The sequence below is a fragment of the Lepisosteus platostomus genome, chromosome 10 (genome assembly GCF_059453375.1).
Source record: "Lepisosteus platostomus isolate fLepPlt1 chromosome 10, fLepPlt1.hap1, whole genome shotgun sequence".
Lineage (NCBI taxonomy): Eukaryota > Metazoa > Chordata > Actinopteri > Semionotiformes > Lepisosteidae > Lepisosteus > Lepisosteus platostomus.
The window spans coordinates 21,265,729-21,285,728 of NC_142620.1; the positions used below are offsets into that span (position 1 = coordinate 21,265,729).

Sequence of the window (20,000 nt, forward strand, 5' to 3'; positions counted from 1 at the left end):
GTGGATGAATATCAGGAAAGAAGGAGGGGAGACATTTTTTCGTTCTTAAATTAAAAGATAACGCTCCAAAATGCGCAATTTGTCTTTCTTATTTGGTTTATTGCAGTCTTTGTTACACCAGATCAGTTGACAAGCGTAGCCTGTTGACTTCTTTAATTTTTCTTCCCTTCCCCCCACCACCCTCCATCTTAAGAGACTCTTTGACCCTGAAAAAAAAATCGATGCCAGCTGTTGTCTTGGCTCACTCTCACTTCCTTTCAAGAATATTTTCTTCTTCATTTTTTTCAAGAAATGAAACCAGCATTGGGTTTGTTTTTAGACGTTGGTGTGGTGGTGGTGGAGAGCAGGAAAGAGGACATAAGGCCTCTGTCACTAACTGCCCAGTCTCCAGATCATCTTCTGTCTCTCCTGTGCTTAACTTCTACTTGGGGAATCCTTCTGTTTATGTGTTGCTTGAAAGAACGGGACAGATGATGTTCCATGAAAGGCACTATATAAAATAGAGGTTATTACGGCTGTAGTAATCATTGAGGACCTCTCTTAATCCTTGTATAAACCTTCTTTACACACACCCTACATTTAAAATTCCTGTCATGTTCTCCACTAAACTACTCCTTTTTTCCTCACATTTGACAGCATGCCAGGAGCTAGTCCTCCTAATATAAATTAATCCTTATTAATTTGAACATGTGTGAGTCACTGGATGTGACAGGAGAGAAGATCCTTGAATAAGCAGTTTTTCCTTTCTCCTCCCTGGTTCTGCTGGGTGTAGTGTTTCTTCCTAATTAATTTAGATACGGTGGTCCACCTAGACTTGGAAGCACTTCTGGAGGTTAGAGTTCAAGCGAAGTTTCATTTTGAATTACATTTCTTTTGTTCAGAGTGACCTTATCCATCCTGGAAAAGAATCAGATTAAAAAATATCTTGATTTTAGGGTATAGTTCTAATCTTTCCAGGAGTATTTAAACATCCAGTACTTCAGCTCTTGTGCACATTATGTCTGGTTCACTATTTTTGTGTAAGAGTTTAGGTTTTATGGCTAGGGTTAGGTTTAAGGGGAAAGGTTAGGGTAACACTTAAGGTAAGGGTTGGAGTTTTGTTAAGAGATAGTATGGATAGTAGTAATATCTTTGAAAACTTTTAATGTAAATTGATGGAGAGTGTTGTTTTATCTGTTCTGCTGTGTAGTTAACCGGTGTTCCTACAGTAGGCCCTTTAATTCTTCTTGTAATCAAATGAGGTCAGATAGTTGAGTCTAATAACAGCTGGTTCAAGATTTCACTCTAGCAAAGCAGGGTGTAGGAATTATACTGTACATACTGTACACACATACAGTTCTTACAGAGTTATTCATACATTTTTACAAAAACACTTCATATTAACAGTCATGTTGTAATCCTAAAACAAATCCTTGTATAGGTCAAAGACATAAAGAATTCCAGAAAATGAGGGCCACATTTTTTTTCATTTTTAGTACATTTTAAATTTTGATTTTAGATTTAGATCAACTCTGTCTGAAATTACCCAAGAATAAACATTGTGAAAGAAAAAACCTGTGTTATCATTAAACAATTAATGATTGAAGCTCTTCCGGCAAACATTTAGTTCAATTGAAGATGTGAAATTAATCCAGTAACAGAACCTTTATCTAAAACAAATCACATAAAAGGAATAGAATTTGTAAAACGTGAAAATGAATCAGGATTTTTAAACCTGCTACTTTCTAAACACAAGCATAAAAACACTTAAAAGCACCCATCTTTGAATTGAAAAACATTTCTTACGAAAGCCACAAATTATTTGAATCATTTTATTTTTGAACAGAGATGACTATAACTGTGAAACAAGAACAAGAGGGCACAGGTGAAAACTAAGGGGAAGGGCATTTAAAACTGAGAACAGGACACTCCTGTTACGCAGAGGGTTGTGGGACTCGGGAACAAGCTTCCCAGCCATGTTACTGAAGCTGATACTCTGACCTCTTTCACAGATGGAGCTGATCTGGCCAAATGGCATCCTCTTGTTTGTAGACTAGAATGTGTTAATAGAATGTGATTAATTAAGCAAATTAATGAAATTAGTTCAATTAATGAGTTAACTTCGTAGTCTAGAGATGAGTTGAAAGAATGATACTAATTTTCAAAGAACCTGGATTAGGAACAACTGCTCTAATGTGCTGCAGGGTATGGTAAATCAAGCAAGGAGATGCTGCTGCCTGATTTGTATTTCTTTGTATGCCCACAAAATGAGAAAAAAACGGTAACAGTAAGCAGGTGTCGGTAGCATGCAGAAAAAGTCACTGTACCCTTGAATGCACAATCCAAACCCCTAGAAACTTCTGAACCTGCAGGCAGATGAGGTTCTCATGTGTGGGCCCTGAGAGAGCAAGGTGGGGCTGACCTGTGATATCCCTGCCTGGGGACTTGGGCTTAGAAATGTTGTCAAGGATTCTGAGTGTATAGGGATCACCACTGGCAAAGAAGAATAGGATCTGCCACCTAAAGTTACAATAACCTTTTTGAAAGTTTTGTTACGTTTGCGGGAGATACGTGTCTGCTAACTCTGACTAGTATGCGTAGAAAGGGAGAATGAAAATATATGTTAGACAGTTCTCCCTGCTGCAGCATTGTGATTGACCAAATGCTATTTAATATTCATATCCATTTGTTTTATTACAGCTATCACTCCCTACTCCCCCTAATCATGGGTGTTCATTGTTTAATACAGTATCTAATGCCCTCCTGATCTAATCATGCCCCAAATAAAATTTGAGCAAATGCGTCCCTCATATTTCTGCATTTACATTGTTTATGACAAATGACTTTGCTCTGCACAGTGCTGTTTATGATTACAATACAACATTTTTAGAAGTTTTGAAAGACAGAATATTCATCCATCCATTTTCTAGCCACTTCATCCAATTCAGGGTTGCAGGGGAGCTGGAGCCCGTCCTGGCAAGCAGTGGGTTCGAGGTGGAATACACTCCGGACAGGATGCCAGTTTATTCCAGGGCACACAGTCAAAAACACACACACTCACACCAGGGCCAATTTTCCCAGAAGTCAATTAACCTACAGTACCAGTGTGCCTTTGGACTGACTGAGGAAACCGTAGCACCTACAGGAAACCCACATGAACATGGGAAGAATATGGTCCGGAATTGAACCCAAGGCCCCTGTGCTCCAAGGTAGCAATGCTAACATCTGCACCACAATGTTGTCTGTAAAACAGACTATCCAACCTGTAAATCTTTTTCATTCCTACTCCCTGGGAGTATGAATAAATCTGGAGGGCACTTTAAAGAAAAGTCAGGATCCACTCCCGGTGTCTTTTTTCAAAGTTTTAAAGTTTTTTAAAGTTAGTTGATAACAAAACATGGAAGGAAATACAAAAGGCTAAACATTAAAATGTGTTGTAGCCAAGTTTTTGTCTTTAGTGAAAGCCAGGTTTTTGGTTCTAAACTGTGATGATTGCTAGGTGCTGGACTTTTTTTGCTTCCATTATGTTCCATATGCAAAACCTAAAACACAGGGACCATAGGTATGTTAGTCCTAGTGCTTTCCAACCAGCCTTGTACAGTAAATTGTATATTGTGTAAACTAAACAAAAGAAATGGCGAATCAAGACCATCTAGATCATTGTTTTTTGTATGTGTAACCTATGTCTGTGTTGAGGTCGGCAGACAGGCATGTGTGTTCTTTTTCACCAAAACAAAGTTTTTCCTTTGCAGTTCTTAGGGCAGGTTTTCTCCAAAACTGTTCTCTCTTTCTCTCTTGGGGTGGTGGTGTGCTGTATGCCTGGGCTGGCAACACTCGTGTTTTGGAGTCTGGTCCGTCCTTGATACAGGCTGCCGAAGCTTCCAGTTTCCTCTTCCTGAAGGCTGTGCTGGCCGTGCGGCAGCGGCTGGCCAGGTGGGAGGGGGGCACGCGGTTAGCTCTGCGCTCATCAGCTGGGCCCCACGCCTCACCTTTCGGCAAAAGACCAAGCTTAAAAACGGAAAGAAACAACATTATCTGCTGTCAGATCTAGATTTAGTTTCAGGTCTGACCGCCAAATACTCCACTGATGAAAAAAGGGGATTTTTTTTATTAATAGAAATCTGAGTGTGCTCTAGAGTAGTGAAAGTGAGCTCTCTTTTTACTTTTCGCTAAAAGCAAGAGTGTGATTCCCTGCACCGAGAGCTTGATAGAGTTATAGCTGCAAGGGTTTCAGAAATGTCCTTTTGTTACAGATGTCTCCTCCTGCGTATGTGTGCTAAGATTCTATACTTGTATTCACTTGGGGTAACATACAGTGAGCTATTCTCTGTAAAAAGACAGAGGGAAGCCGTGAAAATCATCACTTTCACACTTGGCAGGAAAGAATCACATTGTGTTTTCTTTTTTAACTTTGCATTTGATCATCTTCTTATTTTGATAGCCAGATTTCTTAGGATTAAGCAGGGAAGGCAAGGCGAGGAGCATGTGACAGCTCTTTCCCGGGAATAAAACTCCAGTCCATGCTTGGGATTTTAATGCACAGAATAGCTAAAGCTGACGTGTATGACAGAAGGAAGCTTGTGCATTTGTAGGTAGAGCAGAGCCAGAAATAATTCTTGGAGATGTAACTGCACAGTTACAGACATGTGCCTACGTACTCTACCTGCCCCACAAGGCCTTGCTCTAGTCTGGGACATTAAGTCATGGGACATGAAGATTAAGTCTACACAGTAGCTGTAAATGTCAATATTGACTCTAAACGTAGTAATGTGAGCTAAATGCTGAAATGGAAGGCTATTGCTGTTTTGTAAAGCTACCGACGGTGACATTTTTCTGTATTTGTTTAAATTGACAAAGGATTTAAAAAAAAAGTCATTATACAATCTATCTTCATTGGGGAAACAGGAAAGTGACTGGGAGACCGCTCCAGAGAACATCAAAGATCTCTCCAAGCCCATAGTTTCCCATTTCACCTCTGACGGCCATGACCGCACCGATCTTTCCGTCTGTGTTCTCAAAGAGTGTTCTCAACTCCTATTACAGAACAACATCCGAAACCAAAATTATCCTGAAATTAGGAACACAGTTTCCCCCTTCTCTCAACAACTTCTCTCGTTTCCTTCTAATCCTCTCCATTCTTTTGCAAGTTTCGACTTCACGCCTCTCTTCACCTCACTCGACTTCACACCACGAGAGTGGCCACTCTGCTTAAATCCTGCTCCCGCCTCCTCTCCACTCCTGGCTTTTGTTCTCCCATGCTTTATAAGCTACTGACTTTTCCCTCTTTCTCACAACCGAAGAAGGCTCCACAGCTGAAACATTGTGTTCCTTTTCTGCTCTTTTCAGCATAGAATCGACCTTTTACTTGTTCCTGACATTAAACGATAATGCAAATCATTATTCAGTTCATACACCTACTGTACCCTGATTTATATAATGTGCCTTACTAATTGTATTGTACTTTGTAAATTAGGTATGCATTACTACAGAGCGTTTAAATTACTGCTCTGTATCCACACAAGATGTACATTGCTTTCATTCTTGCCATTTCATTTGTTTGCACAGCACTTGAGTTGCTCATCGGGTTTATACTGCCTGATCGTGTCTTGTACTTACAGGTAAAGAACACTTTTTAATTGTAAGTTGATTTGAATATGTAGATAGATCTCATTAATTCTCAGAAACTAAGCTTATCTGGGCCTAGTCTGTAGTGGAAAAGGATGGTTGTTGTTTCTTAGTGGACCAGTAGGAGGTGCTCTTTCCTCTGGAGCACAATTTCCAAATCACTACTCCACTGTGGTGATTAAGGAATCTGTGTATCACAGTAGGTGATGCTGTCCTTTGGATGAGACGTTAAAGAAAGGTCCTGACAGATCCCATGGCTCTTTTAAAAAAGAGCAAGGGTATTAACCCTGCTGTTCTAAGTAAACACCACTCTATCCTTTCAGGCCCCCCTAAAGTTCTTCCTTAGTTCAGCCGGTGAAGCAATTTCTCATGTCTCCACCTGGTCTGCTGCTTTTGGTTGTCTATGAAGCAGATAATGACTTGGTGGGTATATACAGTATACAGTAGATGGGTAGGAAGATCTTTGTTAATTCTTTCTTAATGAGGCAAAATAAAATATGAAAAATCTTTTTCAGTTGGGCACAGTCTGTGTGGCTCTTAATCATTCTCCTTATAGAAATGTTAAAATCATAAATCCCTTTCTGGTTGTTTCTTAGAAACGTACAGGGTAGAGCTAGATAAAGATGCAGAATGCTCTGTGTTTCCTGTTTGCGTTGTGAAGTAGAAGCAGCTTCAGAGAATTTGATTTGCTGTGAATTAGTCTACAAGTTGCATTTTTAATTATTGTGAAGTGATCTTGGCTAACAGGATTTTCACCCTGATTTGCATCAGCTTTCTGTTTGTTTCTACTGCTGGTCCCAAACAAGACGATACCTAAATGCTTACGTTATTACTTAACACGAAAGGGGAAGTCAGATATTACTTTGTATTTTCAGTACGGCTTATCAAAGATTAAAATATTTATTTGGTGATAATCAGTTAATTTGTACTGTCAGCTTATGTTTATTTTTGGTCCAGCTTGAATGGAATAAAAATGCTTTTGAACAGTAGAGCCTTCAGCAAGGCTTTAAGTTACAAACAGCATGGTGCTTCAGATTATCTCTGCTAATTAATTATAAAGGCAGATGCCCTTTTCCTAAGGCCAGTTCTGTAAGAGAGAAAAAAGGAAAATTCAGCCCTCTTGATGATCCTCTGCACCAGACCTCAACTGTCCTATTTTGTGATTGGTGCTGTGTCAGAAGGCATTACAGGGGGTGATCAGGTCAGCCCAGTCCATCGTCGGAGTATAGCTCCCCTCTATTTCGGACATTTTTACAATGCACTGTCTCAGGAAGGCTGGAAGAATTGCAAAGGTTACCAGTCATCCTCATTTTTCATTTGTCTCCCCCCTTCCCTCTAGTAAGCATTATAGGAGTATAAAGACACGAACTTCCAGATTCAGGGACACTTTCTTCCCACAAGCTGTCAGAACTACCCCCTCCACTGGCTCACTCTGATGTTGTTGTTGCTGCTGCTGTTCTGTTTCTGTTTTTGGTGTTTTCCTAATGTCTTTGTATTGTAGCATACATGCAAATAAGCATTTGACTTGTGCATATGACAATAAACTGAACTGAACTGTGTCAGGATTCCTCTCCTTGGCTAAGGAGATTGAACCTGGAGCATGCCTTGGTGGCAATTCCTTAATCAGGAAACACGAATCGGTAGGAGTTCCTGTTGTATGCTGGTATCTATAGAGATTGTGCCTTTCACTGTAGCCCACTATGCAAATAACAGCAGGTGTTTTTTTCAACAGTGTTGAGGAACTCCCTGTAGTGTATTTATTGCTTGTCAAAATACGATGTGCATCTCATTTCTGTGGGTTAGAACCATAATGACCGTATTGCTTTATTAGCTGTGCTTCAGGGTTATGGAAGAGTTTTGCAGAGTTTTTTTTTACTTGTGTAAACTTGTAGGACATAAGTGAGAATCTTTTACACTTTTGGTATTTTAAGGTCTTTTTGGCTGACATTTCTGTCCAAGGTGACTTGTAAGGTTTACTCAAACACTATGCAAGGAAATAAATTAGCTTACAGTTCTGTGGTATTGTGGTCAGATACAAAGCACGGTAACATGCAGATGTTTTTATTGTGCAATGTGAGACCGGTTACAGGATTTCTATAGTGAAAATGCTTATCTAGACAATATTCTACTAATGCTGTACAATTAATGGGGCATAAGACATTTTAAGGTCTTTCCTATAGGTGCTTTAAGGTATTTTCACAGATATTAATCTGTTCATGGAAGTTAAGAAGTCAGGATTGTTCTAACATTTTAATTTTAGACTTTAAAGTTATTTAATTTTATTTTGTATTGGTCTAACATTTTAATATAAGATGTTATTATGTTAGTATGTTCTGGCTTTCTCCCATGGTGTAAAGATCCACTTTGTGCTTGAGCATCTGCATCAGTCTCTGTGAGGTGCAGAAGGTTCCGGAAGTGATGTGTGTGCATGCTCTGTTTTGTGTTGGGTAGCATGCGTGTCATCTTTCTTTCAAAACTGCTCATCTTCATACCACAAATCTCTATACGTTCGGTTATTTTAATTCTATGTTTTTGCTGTATTTACTTTTTGTTAGACCAGAGGAAAAAAATAATAATAGAAAGGGATCTGAAGCCATTTCATAAAAAGTGGTTGGCCAGACCCCAGTGCTTTTTCTTGCTGAGCAAGATTATCCAAAGCCTCTCAACATGACAGTGTTTTGACATGGTTTTTTTTTGGTGGAAAACAGGTTGTTGCAAATGCACATTTCATGTGGTCAGTGCAGCCATTGCATTTAGGGAAATATCAAGTTGCACAACCAATTTTTATCATATCTCTTTTTGGTCCTTTGGTCAAAGCTGAGAGTTCCACATGACTTTGAAAATGAGCAAAGATTAGCACACACTGATTTATTTTGCGACTTTTTTTTTCTGAGGCTTAGGACGAAAGCCAGGACTCTCTGACTGTAGCTTAGTGTTGTTAATCCTAGGGCTATTGTATGGATTAGCAAACAAAAGGAATCACATCTATTATTAATGGACATATATTGAGAAGCCTAAATGTTAGAATCCAGCTCAGAGCTCCATTCTTATTAGTTTTGGCCTTTCAATATGTAAATATGTTACTAAAACAATAAGCATAGTATTTTCTTGAATAAGAAAATAATGGTTTGATATGACTACAGTTCTCAAATCAGCCTGGGCTCATACTGGGGCTTTAATATGCAGCATTGGACACTATCAGACAATATTCACGTAAAAAAGTGAAATATTTTGAAGAAATGCTTGTGTGCACTAGGGCAGATAGAGGTCAGCTTTCACCTTATGGTGGAGCAAGAATTAAAGTTTATGGCAAAATCAGATGATATCAACGTAATGTAAATGGCCCAATTTCAACTAGAATTTTTATTTTATTTTAAACTTTGATGGAACTTCCATACTGTTATCCTGGCTCTCTCTATGAAGTGAGAAAAGAAAAGGCTCCAGACATTTTCTTAACATTTTAATTGACATTTAAGGAGGCAGTGTTTCTTTTTTCAAACGGAAAGCAAGACAAACCATAACCATCGCCTCCCGATCCGCACTGGCTGTTTGTGTGAGGAGAGCCGTGCTGAACGCAGATTTCACATCAGATAAGGGCTCAAACAGGCTTCAGCAAAATGTCTTCCGCGTGCCAGAAACGCGTGAATGTATTCTACATTTTCCCAGCCATGGATGTGAAGACTGTGCCAGGTGTGTGGTGACGGTTGTGCAAGACATCGAAATGTTTCCTGTTACTGGTGTGTTTGTGGGAATCCATCTGCTGCTTCGAGTAATGTGTGATTTTCGGGCAAAATAAAAAGAGCAAGATGAGGTAATGCATTTTGCAGAGGAGAGATGGTAATGGAGTAGGGCACTGTTTTGTCCATTTCCAAGCCTGAAATTTGAGTAGTTTTTATTGCCTTTCTGGGTGAGAGCAGTGATCAAATGCTGCCCATACTGTGTTGATTGTGTCCCAGGAGCTCCCTTAACAAGACAGCTGACACACAAGACTTCACTGAAAAGACAATCCGTAACACATTAGTTAACATGACAAATTTCTCAATTTCATTGCTGAAGTCTGTAGGTGTAGAGACATTTTGTGCTCATTTCTAATGAGTCGCTCTAGTCAGATTTACTTAAGCGAGAGGTTTGGTTTTTCAAATAGGAACAAAATGCGATCAAACCTGTCCCATTCTTGGGATAGAATGCTAATGTGCTGCTCAGATGCTTCAGATATAGTTTTAGTGAGTAACTGTACTTAAATGCTTTAGTATATAAACCCTTTAACCATCATCCTTCTGTTTCTCCTCCCTCAGAATATACACATTCTTCATTTGCACACTATCAGGAGTGTTTTCATAACTGGGCTGCACAAGCATTCTGTTTCTGTTAAGTGTAAACCTGTCTGTATTAACATACTGTACCTATCAGTGACCTCTTTGAAATCTCTGTGCATGCCTTTGTTTTTCTTTCACCTTTGCTTGTGATTGTACTGGATGTCCCATTTAGATGGCATTGTGTTTATACAGTATGAGAATCTGCTCAAGGGACAGAGAGCAAATGATGCAATAGTAGGTCATCCCTGTTCACATTCCAGTCGTTTTACAATGCTTGCTATATAACTTGTGTTTTATTTACATTGCTGTTGATTCAGCCTAGATTTTTGCAATGCTTTATAAACCATTGCATGCAAATATACTGCATCCTGTCAGATACAGTTGAGCAATCTGGACATACTGTATGAGCAATGTTCCTGCGCTGAAATGCAGCAGATACAAAGACTTTTGTATCTGCTGCAATTCAGCGCAGGAACATTGCTCATACAGTATGTCAAGATTTTGGATCTGAAGGTTTGAACTCCTGCGGTGTGCAGGTCCAGTTTCAAGAAGCCAAGGCTCATATTTATGCTGGCCAGAAGAACTGGTCAGCAGTTCATTCAGTCTATGAATTGGCTTCATTACTCTGCTCTCCTCCCCACTGATAGCTGATGTGTGGTGAGTGTTCTGGCGCACTATGGCTGCCGTCCCGTCATTCAGGTAGATGCTGCACATTGGTGGTGGTGGAGGGGAGTCCCCATTACCTGTAAAGCACTTTGAATGGAATAGCCAGAAAATTGTAAGCAATTATTATTATTATTATTATTATTATTATTATTATTATTATTAACTGTGTAAAAGGAACTAGGCCACATCAGTGTGTTCAGAGGTGCTCCTTTCCTTGCAGGTCACGTTTAAAAGCACAGTATTGTACAGTGCCTACAGACAGAAACACATACAAATCCAATGAAGTTCACTTGTTATCTCTTGAGTAATCACATACTGTAGTACTTTCACTAGTGGTCAACCATTGATTGAGAAGGGACCAGCAGAGATTGGGTTTGTGCACTGTTATTTCCCCTTTACACACCAGCTTTTCAGATGATCACTTAGAAGGATGGGACAAGCTGCCACAATCTGATCACTGTGTGAGCAGCAGATGCCTCAGGTGTGCAGAGCACAAGAGCATAAGCAACAAACCCATGGAAAAATGGAAAGCTGTTGTTTTTTACTGAATACAAACCTGCTAATATTTTCTGGGTTGTGTCAGCCTGTAGACATGTATGGTATAATGCCGCAGTTTGGCCTCATTTATGCTTTATTTGGTGTCTCTTGTTTTTCTTTTCACTCTATGCAGATGGCCTTCTAAACACTTGTTCATCCTTGATTAGCTATATATACAGTAAACGTAGTTCAGGTGGGTAGCTGCATCAGAATGCGTAGGCTGCAAAGGAACAAGTAATAGGTTTATTCCATGCTGAATAAATGAAGAAAGAAAACACAACATTTCAGCCGTGGAGCCTACTCACACCTGAAGAAGGCTCCACGGCCGAAACATTGTATTTTCTTTCTTCTTTTTTTCAGCATGGAATAAACCTATTACTTGTTCCTATATATAAAAGTGTCAACTGTTGTGTCTTCTTATATCCCAAGGAGCTGCAGTGGTTGTCTTTGGGCCTTTGAAAGGTATTGTACTGTACCTATTTATCTAGAGAATGACAGTGGGTTTTCATTGAACCAGCACATGTTTTTCATCCTTTCTTATGGACATACACAGCCTCATATCATGGAATCTTTCACTGGGAGCAGCCGAGGGCGTTGGTCCATTCTGCTGATTTCCCATTCGAAACTGACCTCAGATTTGAACAATGTCTTCAGTATCTACAGTCTTGTGAATGAGATCAGCAGATAGAGTCACAAACCTCCTGACACTTTGTGCTGACTGTGAACTGCAACACCATCATGTAATAAAACAGAAGTGCTGCATTATGCAACTGGTTACAGTTCTCCACGGCCTCAGAGAACTGAGACAACAGGAAGTCAACTGCACTGAATGCTTGTATGTTCTGGGTTAGCTTACCTGGCAGAACACAATAGGAGTGATTCGTATATTTTGATTGTTGTAGTGTAATCCTCCTTGATACTAGTGTGGCCTCTAGGGACGAGACCTCACAATAGTATTGAGTCCAGAAAGCCCTGCAAACTTAAACATTTTTTCTCATAAGGGTGTCCTTAGGATCTTTTCCTTCTCAGCAGCCCAAGAGATGGTGAGCAACTCTCCTATTTAAGATTGAAAAGAACTACACAGCGTAGGGCCATAATTTAAAAATCTTATGTATTTTTGTTCTCAAGTCAAATTCCTTTCACAAGAAGACTGTGACAAGACAGTATGTACATTTTTCACTCTTCAGGTTTCATATGCTTTATGGGAAAACCTTGGTCTCCAGAGGTGTGTTATTTACAATCCTCCTTTTCTCTCTGTTGGTGTTTTTTTCTGTATTAGTTATTTAAAATATTTATATTACCCCTTGACCTTGACTTTAGTGGGTAGTGATGTTAACTGTCTCTTTTATGTGCAACTTGCACAGTCCGTGATCATTCAACCACATGTTTTTTTCTCAGAAGCCCAATAACACTCCTTATATCACTTTAGAAAATGAATCGATAGTGTATTCAGTGCATTCTGAGGTCTTAGTTAACAGCTAATGGTCTTGCCAATCAGACTAGCCTGTACACTTCCCGAATGAGGATCATTTGGAATAGTTGTGCTCTCCAGTTGAAACCAATCAAGAATTTTCTGAGTTTTCCCCTCCAACGAGAAATATGGCCAGGATGCCCAGAAGGTCTCCCATCTTCAGTGGTCTGCCAGTTTGTGTAGCAGAGAGCCTATAAAAACATCTTTAAACTAGTCATTTAAAGCATTGTCATGGTTTTTCTCACTAAACCTTCAGACTTGAACGTCTTTGTCACTGGTGAATTCAGATGATTCCACTCCATGCTTTGTCATTTGGTCTCTGGTTCATGGTGGCTAACCAAAATCACGTTGCTATACATGATAACATTTCATTTCTCTCAAATTGAAATTGGTTGCATATCCTCTGAGTTTGGTTTGTGGTGAGCATTTGCAGTGTTTTCCTCGTATGTACAGCTTAATGGAGGTGCTGCTGTCTTGGAAACAGGATTTAAGACAAACCAAAAGGAGATTTATCTCCTGGGACAGAGCGGTGACACTGCGGCTAAGGATCTGCACCTGTGGCTGGAAGGTTGCTGGTTCAAATCCTGCGGCTGACAGAGGAAACCTACTCCAGTGGGCCACTGAGCCAGGCCCTTAACCCCAGCTGCTCCAGGGGCGCTGTATAAATGGGTGACCCTGTGCTCTGACCCCAAGCTGTATGGCTAATAAAGTGATCTTATCTTATCTCAATAATCAGTTGGAATATCTTTACAACACCCCTGCCTTAAGCCTAACATGCAGTGTATCTCTTTCTCTTTCTAGGTACTCCTCACTAATCAGATCACAACACATCTGAGGGTTAAAGACGCAGCCCCTGCACATGAGGAACAGAGCATACCAGCAGGTACAGTCTTCTGCAGCCCTGTCTGTCTGAGACGATAGAGATGATTGGCTAGTCCTGGACTTTGAAAGGAGTTATAGTTATAGAATATATATTGTGAGATATATGTGTGAATATGTGAAAAACATGTCAATTTCTCCCTTGGGGATTGATCAACTGTATCGTATTGTAGATTCTGAGAATATACAGTACTGACACCAGTTAAATCTGACATTCTCAGAAATGGTGAAATTGTCTGAACATTTCATAATATTGCCACACCAGTTATATAAATGTCAGCCTTATGCATGAGTAACAGGGCTCTCTACAGAAGTGACATTACCCTCCTCTGAAATCTAGACCGTGCAAGATTCTGCTACAGTACCCAGTCTTATGGTGTGACGGAGATATCAGCTGTCTAGGGAGTGACACTGCAGATGCTCAGACCCCGCGCCTGACTGGGATTGAATCCCAGAAGAGCAGGGAGAGCTGCACTTGCCACTTCCAGCCCTGTGTGATGTTCAGCGCTGAGTTCCTGTGATTGTAGGGATGTATGGCTTCCCTGGTTCCAGCTTTGCATTGTGTCACAGTTTTACACATCCTGCCTAAATGCTCATTTTAATGTGGCAGGGCTCTTTATATAAAGTGTTAGTATGAGTGTTGCATATCCTCTGAGTTTGCTTTATGGTGAGCAAATGCGGTGTAGTACGGTACATTCACCGTACAGTAAGGGGAGGGGGAGAACTTTTTTTTGGTTGAGATTTCAAGAAACAGCTGGATGTGATCCTAAGCTCAGTGCTCCTAGAAATCAAATGACTGGGATGGGCTGGATGCCCGCCCGTCACTTGGCCTCAGTAAGGATGTCTCTTCCTACATGATTCTGCACATTTCACAGCTTCAACAGGTACAGACAGCTTTTTGACATGCTACAGTAGCTACAGCCTCACTAGGGCAGCTGCTGCTACAGCTAATGCCTATATAGGCATGCTATCTTAGCATAGTTCATTTAAAGAAGTATCTGACAGCACATTGTTAAACACGTGCAGCTTCCCACTGTTTGACGTGCACAAAGAGAAGCTGTCTTGTGGTTTAAATAAACGGCCAAATAACTTTTTTTCTTGATTTTTTTTGGAACCTGCTGTCTGTCTTTTCACTCCGGCGCACGTGGTTAGGCGAAGGTTACAGTTAATGTCGACGCAAAGGTTAAAGATGGGACAATATCTGCTTATAGAAAAGGAGGCACCTCCCCTGGCTGGCTTTCTCCCGTTATTCAACAGAAACACCTGGGCTGTGCTGCTGAGGCGACCTGTAACTTTACTCGCCGTACTTATCTAATTAGAACTCCGACTCCAAACAGGAAAGGGCCCCTTCGCTCCATCTGCTCCGGCTGGGGAAATGTAGAACAATGAGGCATATCCGATTCTCAGTCCTGGTTGTGTAATCAGATTAATATCTGACGGCTTTGGCCTAGTCTTTTGTTTCTCTTTTTTTTCCATCCTAGGTTTCTGCTTTCAACACCAGGTACCCCCTTTGTTTTTTTTCAGAAAAGTCATCTCTTACCTCAGTTGTCCATTTTTTGTAAATAACGCGCGAGCTCTTTGCATTTGGCGCATGGAAAGAGGGGATAGGTGATCAGACACAGGTTAACAAACACATACAGTAAATCATATTGGCAATCCCAAGCTGAACATCTTGATTTGTGCTTGACCTGTGCCTGAGTGTTTTCTGACTTGCCTTGTAGACAAGACGGAGTTTGGCAGCTCCCAAATGCTTTTCCTCAAAGGTCGCAGGTGACACTCTGCCTCCTTTAGATAAGCCATGTTTCAGTCTAAAAGAAACATCTGTATGCAAAAGTGTATTGTCAATTAAATGTGCTAACGCACACTGTGAGGAAAGCATGCCAGTTGTCTACTTGCTTCAGAGATTTCCCTGACTATACAGGTGTGTTACATGTCGCTTTAACAATTTAGTACTCAGTGTACTGTAAGACATCAGGAATTTGGTTTTCAATATCAAAATTCTGTTTTCAAACGAGCACATTAACATCTACGGCTCCAATTTTTTAAATGTACTGTATATGAAACAGAAGGCAGGACAAACAAGGAAGAGAATGTCTGAGATTAGGCACGGAGGATTGAAAGTTCAAATAGCTGGTTTTGCCACGTACCCACATGAATAGAGCTGCTGGGTACACGTGATTCTCATGTGTCTCGTTGTTTCATGTGCGGGCTAGAAATGCAGATACTAAAGGGAGTATTTTGGTCTAAAACTGTACCAAGAAGTAAAGTATGGCTCAGGTAATGAAGGGCCTAATTTCACCCAGCTGTTTGTTCCTTAAATGCCCTTGCGCTGACATTGCAGAATGTGACTATGAAGTAATTGGTAGCATCAAAAAACTTTTATTAGAATTCCACTCTGTAAAGCAAAGGCCTTGAGGTTTCATTTGAGTCAAGTCCACTGGCCTCTTTAATGGACTCGAAACAAAGAAGAGTATCCAGGCCTTGTAGTCTTAAGCTAACAGTACCCCTCCCCCTTTAAAAAATATATATATATATAATTGGAAAGAAAGGTGGAAAAGTGAACTTTCATTTTTCCATTTTTTTATATTTCATTTTGAAACTTGATTTTTTTTTTGGCCTGGAGTAGATATAACATGTGGGAGGTGTGATCAAGGTGTTCAGTTCAGCCAGACATTTGCTGAAGAATCACCATGGTGACCATGGCCAGAGAGACATGAAGGGAAATGAAGAGCAGCTTTGTTCAGGGCTGAGGGTTGTGAATTTGGAGAGGGAAAAGCATGGTGGTGTTGTGGATGCTGTGTAATTGGAATGTTTAGTATAAGTCTGAAGGCAGTTCTGGAATCATCAAGCTGCTAGCAAAATAGGCTAAACAGGCACCCCTCACCTTACTTTTTTATATAGTCTAATGCTCTTGCTAGGTGTCCTGTGTGGTTTTCTGCAGTTGTTTTTGCCTTGAGTATGCTTTTAAACCGCATTAAAGCCTAGGTTGCAATAAAACATTTGGTGATATGAATAGGTTCTACACAATGCTATGTTTGTGGCTGTGCTTGAGGCCTAATCAAGGAGGAGAGAAGCTTGGCTGTATTCTCACTTCAATATGTAACCCATGTAAACCTCTATCCTGAAAGTGAACTTTGTCGGAAAGAATAGGTTTGTTCAATACCTTCAATGTCTCGTCATCCTGCCAGGACTACACTTTCCTGTTGTTTTGACTAGAGGTACAGTATAGTTGGTAGGCTTACAGATCCCTTTTGTACAGCAGACTGACCAAGCTCCAGTGCACGAAGGCAAAAGACCAACATACTGTAGTAAGGCCTCCTCCAATTCAGAGTGTACAGTGCGCATTGGGTCTCCATATGAATACAAGGAGGTGCAAACCACTTATTTTCAAAATGGTTTACAGCAATGCTACCCAAATATTTGTCCCTATAGCTACTGTGTGCAAAAGGAGCTTGTGCTCTGTTTTGAATAGGTGCTTCAGTTTTGTTTCTGAGAGTACACTCTAGTTTAGTGAAACAGAGATTGCCCTGTGATATTTCTGCAGACAAAGGGACATCATAACATTAGTAAACAGCATCAGATATGAAACACCTCCCCAAAGTTCTGCTTTACAGCATCTGGTGAGCAGACGGGCCAGAGGCTGTTAAGACCCAACTTGCAAACAGTATGGGGGGGTATGTTGGCCCACAGCCAAGTCCTTCAGGCCCCAGGAGCTCCCTCTTTGATAGAGGTCAGGGGTTTGGTGGGCTTGGACACTGTGCGACTGCAGGAGTCCTGGATACCTGATAGCAGATCCAGATTTTGATGGAAGCCCAGGTGGTAGGGACTCTCTGTCATAAAATATGAGAGATCATGTTCAGACTGGTGGCCGCTCATCCTCTGACACAATGGATGTGTAGAAAATAGCAGCCTGACAAGATCAGTTTGGGCTCAGCTGAAAGTCTGAACTGAAAAAATCGCTTTCCTTCCTGGTAGTTTGCTGTGGATTTGTGACAAATTCAGACTTGCATGTAGACAGTAGGAAAAGTGTTTTGTTGAGCCATCAATTACAAAAATGTGTTGTTTTTTCCTTCCAGTACATTCACTTAGAGTGCAAAGAGCCCCTGCATGATGAAAAAAGCTCAAGATACCAGATTCAGCGTCAGCTGTGTTTGAGTGCAGTTTCACAACTGTGTTATCACTGTTTCAAGGCTGTTCATTTAAATATGACGGGGCTCCTTGGTTATGGTTCTCCTACAAGTTAAGTAAATAAAAGTAGGGAAAATGGTATTCAAAACCATTTGAGTGTTGTATATTTATTGCTTTTTACTCAAAGGCTAATGTGTTGGTAGAATCGCTTCATCTGATGTCATGTCAGGTTTCTAATGAATTCACAGCTCAACAGAAGTTGACACAATGACCATGCAATAGCAACCACAAAACATGAGAGGCAATAACTAAAATGGTACATCTTGCACCAATTACATATAGATCCCCTCTCAACCTGGCCATATTCATATATTCAGTCTACATCCTACAGTTTTATCCAGTCAAATTAAAGATATTTCCTGGCATTAGTCATGTTATCATTGCATTGCTAGCAGCAAGTGCACATTTATTTTTGTGAAAGGGGTAAACACTGTAGAACAGTGGTTAGGGCTTTGAACCCATAACTTGAAGGTTGTGGTTTCAGGTCCCAAGAGGGACTTGCCCCAGTCCAGGCATTGCTTGGGATTAACTTCTTCTGAAAGCAGAAGAAAGCAGAGGATGTTCAGGCCAGGTGAGCCTCTAGACTTAGGTATGGACTTTATGTTTAATTTATATTGAAGCCTTACTTAAAGCTGTAACTCTGCCTTTTAGTGTGTTGTAGACATCTGTAAGTGTTTGTAGACCTAGACATTAAATTAGACCAGAGCAACCTAATTAATTAAGAGTGCTTTTGATAGGTCTCTTTTCAACCTAACTGTAATGCCATGCCATGAATCACACAACTTTGAGACCAGGGAATGAAGCTGAAATCTGGTAACCATTGTGTCAACCTCAAATCTGTTATTTGCAGTTTTATTTCCTTTAAAAAGCAGTGTCTCTCTCAACACTCAACCGTGCTGCCGATTTTCCTTTCTGACACTTGAGCCTTTGGGATGTGGGTGTTTGTAAGAACTGGTAGTATTTAATGCCCACACCAAACAGCATGATAAAAACCTAGATAGGAAATGCCTTTCAGCTCCTGAATTTCATTATTCTCTTCTAGAACAACACATGGCTGCTGTTTTTAGAGGTGTGCTTGGGAATTATAGAAATACTTTCCTGCAGTGCTTCAAGCTTCCTGTTTTTCAAATGTTCTATAAAATGTTTTTGAAAGCAGGGTCAATCATTATCCCACATGTCCCACCTATCCCTCCCATGTATCATGATCTTCAATAGAAACAAAACACAGGCCTACGGTAGCTGGTTTAAAGGATAATTTTATTATGCTAGTTGCATGCATTGTACATGTCTTTGATGTCCCTCGGTTGATGTGGGGATGGATGAACACTGAAGCTCCGTTTTGTCAAAATGTGGTTTAGATTCAGTATTTGTATAAGCAGATGCATGAAAGCTGACTTTTTATCTGAAAACAAATCTGCAAAGGTGTCAGATCACACCTTTTTTGTCTCCTTATTGTGAGGAAACTTCGACCTGTTGAGAACTTGTTTTCACTGCTCTCCGTGTGACTGATGGGTCTTTCCCGTGCATTTCAGCTGATCGCGTCTGGTTTTAACTTCTTGTTGTGGCAGTGGAGGGGCAAGGGGGTGGGGGGGTGGGATTGTCCCGGTTGAATTTGGATTTGCATGATCTGGCTAGAACAAAAAGAAAGAAAGTGAATCTGCTTCAGGCAGACAGATTATTCTGCAATCCCATTTCTGGTTAGGTAAAGTCACCCCAGGGTCCTCATACAGGAAATTGTCCATCTTATCTCATATTTTATAGGTAACCTTTTTTTGTTACCCACGAATTTGTGCATTCCATGTTCTTCTTGTTAGGGGGGCAGAGGTGATCTTTTTGACCTAATAGCTCAAACTAGTATTGAACTAGAACAGTATCTTTTAACTGGACACTCAAGATTCTCAACACTGGTGCATCGTCTCCAGAGGTTGTTTTCCAGGTTAAAAACTGCTTGCTTCCTTTTTAGTCATGCATTTATATGTTTTCTCTGCTTTTAAGTTGTTTTTGAAATTATGTATTATTTTAAAATTGATAAAGAGACAGAGTTTAGGCTGTTATAAAAGAAAAGCCCTAACACCCATATTGAAATTAACTCTGACTCAACAACTTGCACATGAAATGGAGTAGGCACAACCTCCCACATTTCAGTCTTATAATTCATGCAGGGCCTGATACAGACTGTCATGATTAACAAAGACCACATGCACCAATGTGTTCTGGGAAAGTTGGAAAATTCCTGTGTTTTCTGAGGTACTCGTTTTAAAGTACTTGGCATCCTGGATCTCACAGCTGTTGAAATATGAATCCCCCATACCATAGCTGAAGATTGTCTGCCTTTTCAC

At 40.4% G+C, this 20,000-nt stretch overlaps 1 protein-coding gene across 8 annotated transcripts in view; it reads left to right on the plus strand.

The window, feature by feature from the left end:
* Nucleotides 1-20,000, plus strand: part of rad51b (RAD51 paralog B) — a 182,967-nt gene that overhangs the window by 84,329 nt on the left and 78,638 nt on the right. For all 8 annotated transcript variants that reach the window (XM_088648767.1, XM_088648769.1, XM_088648770.1 and 5 more), the window contains one exon: nt 13,396-13,477. In XM_088648767.1, coding sequence (XP_088504893.1) covers nt 13,396-13,477 — 82 coding nt within the window. The remainder of the gene's footprint in view (nt 1-13,395; nt 13,478-20,000) is intronic.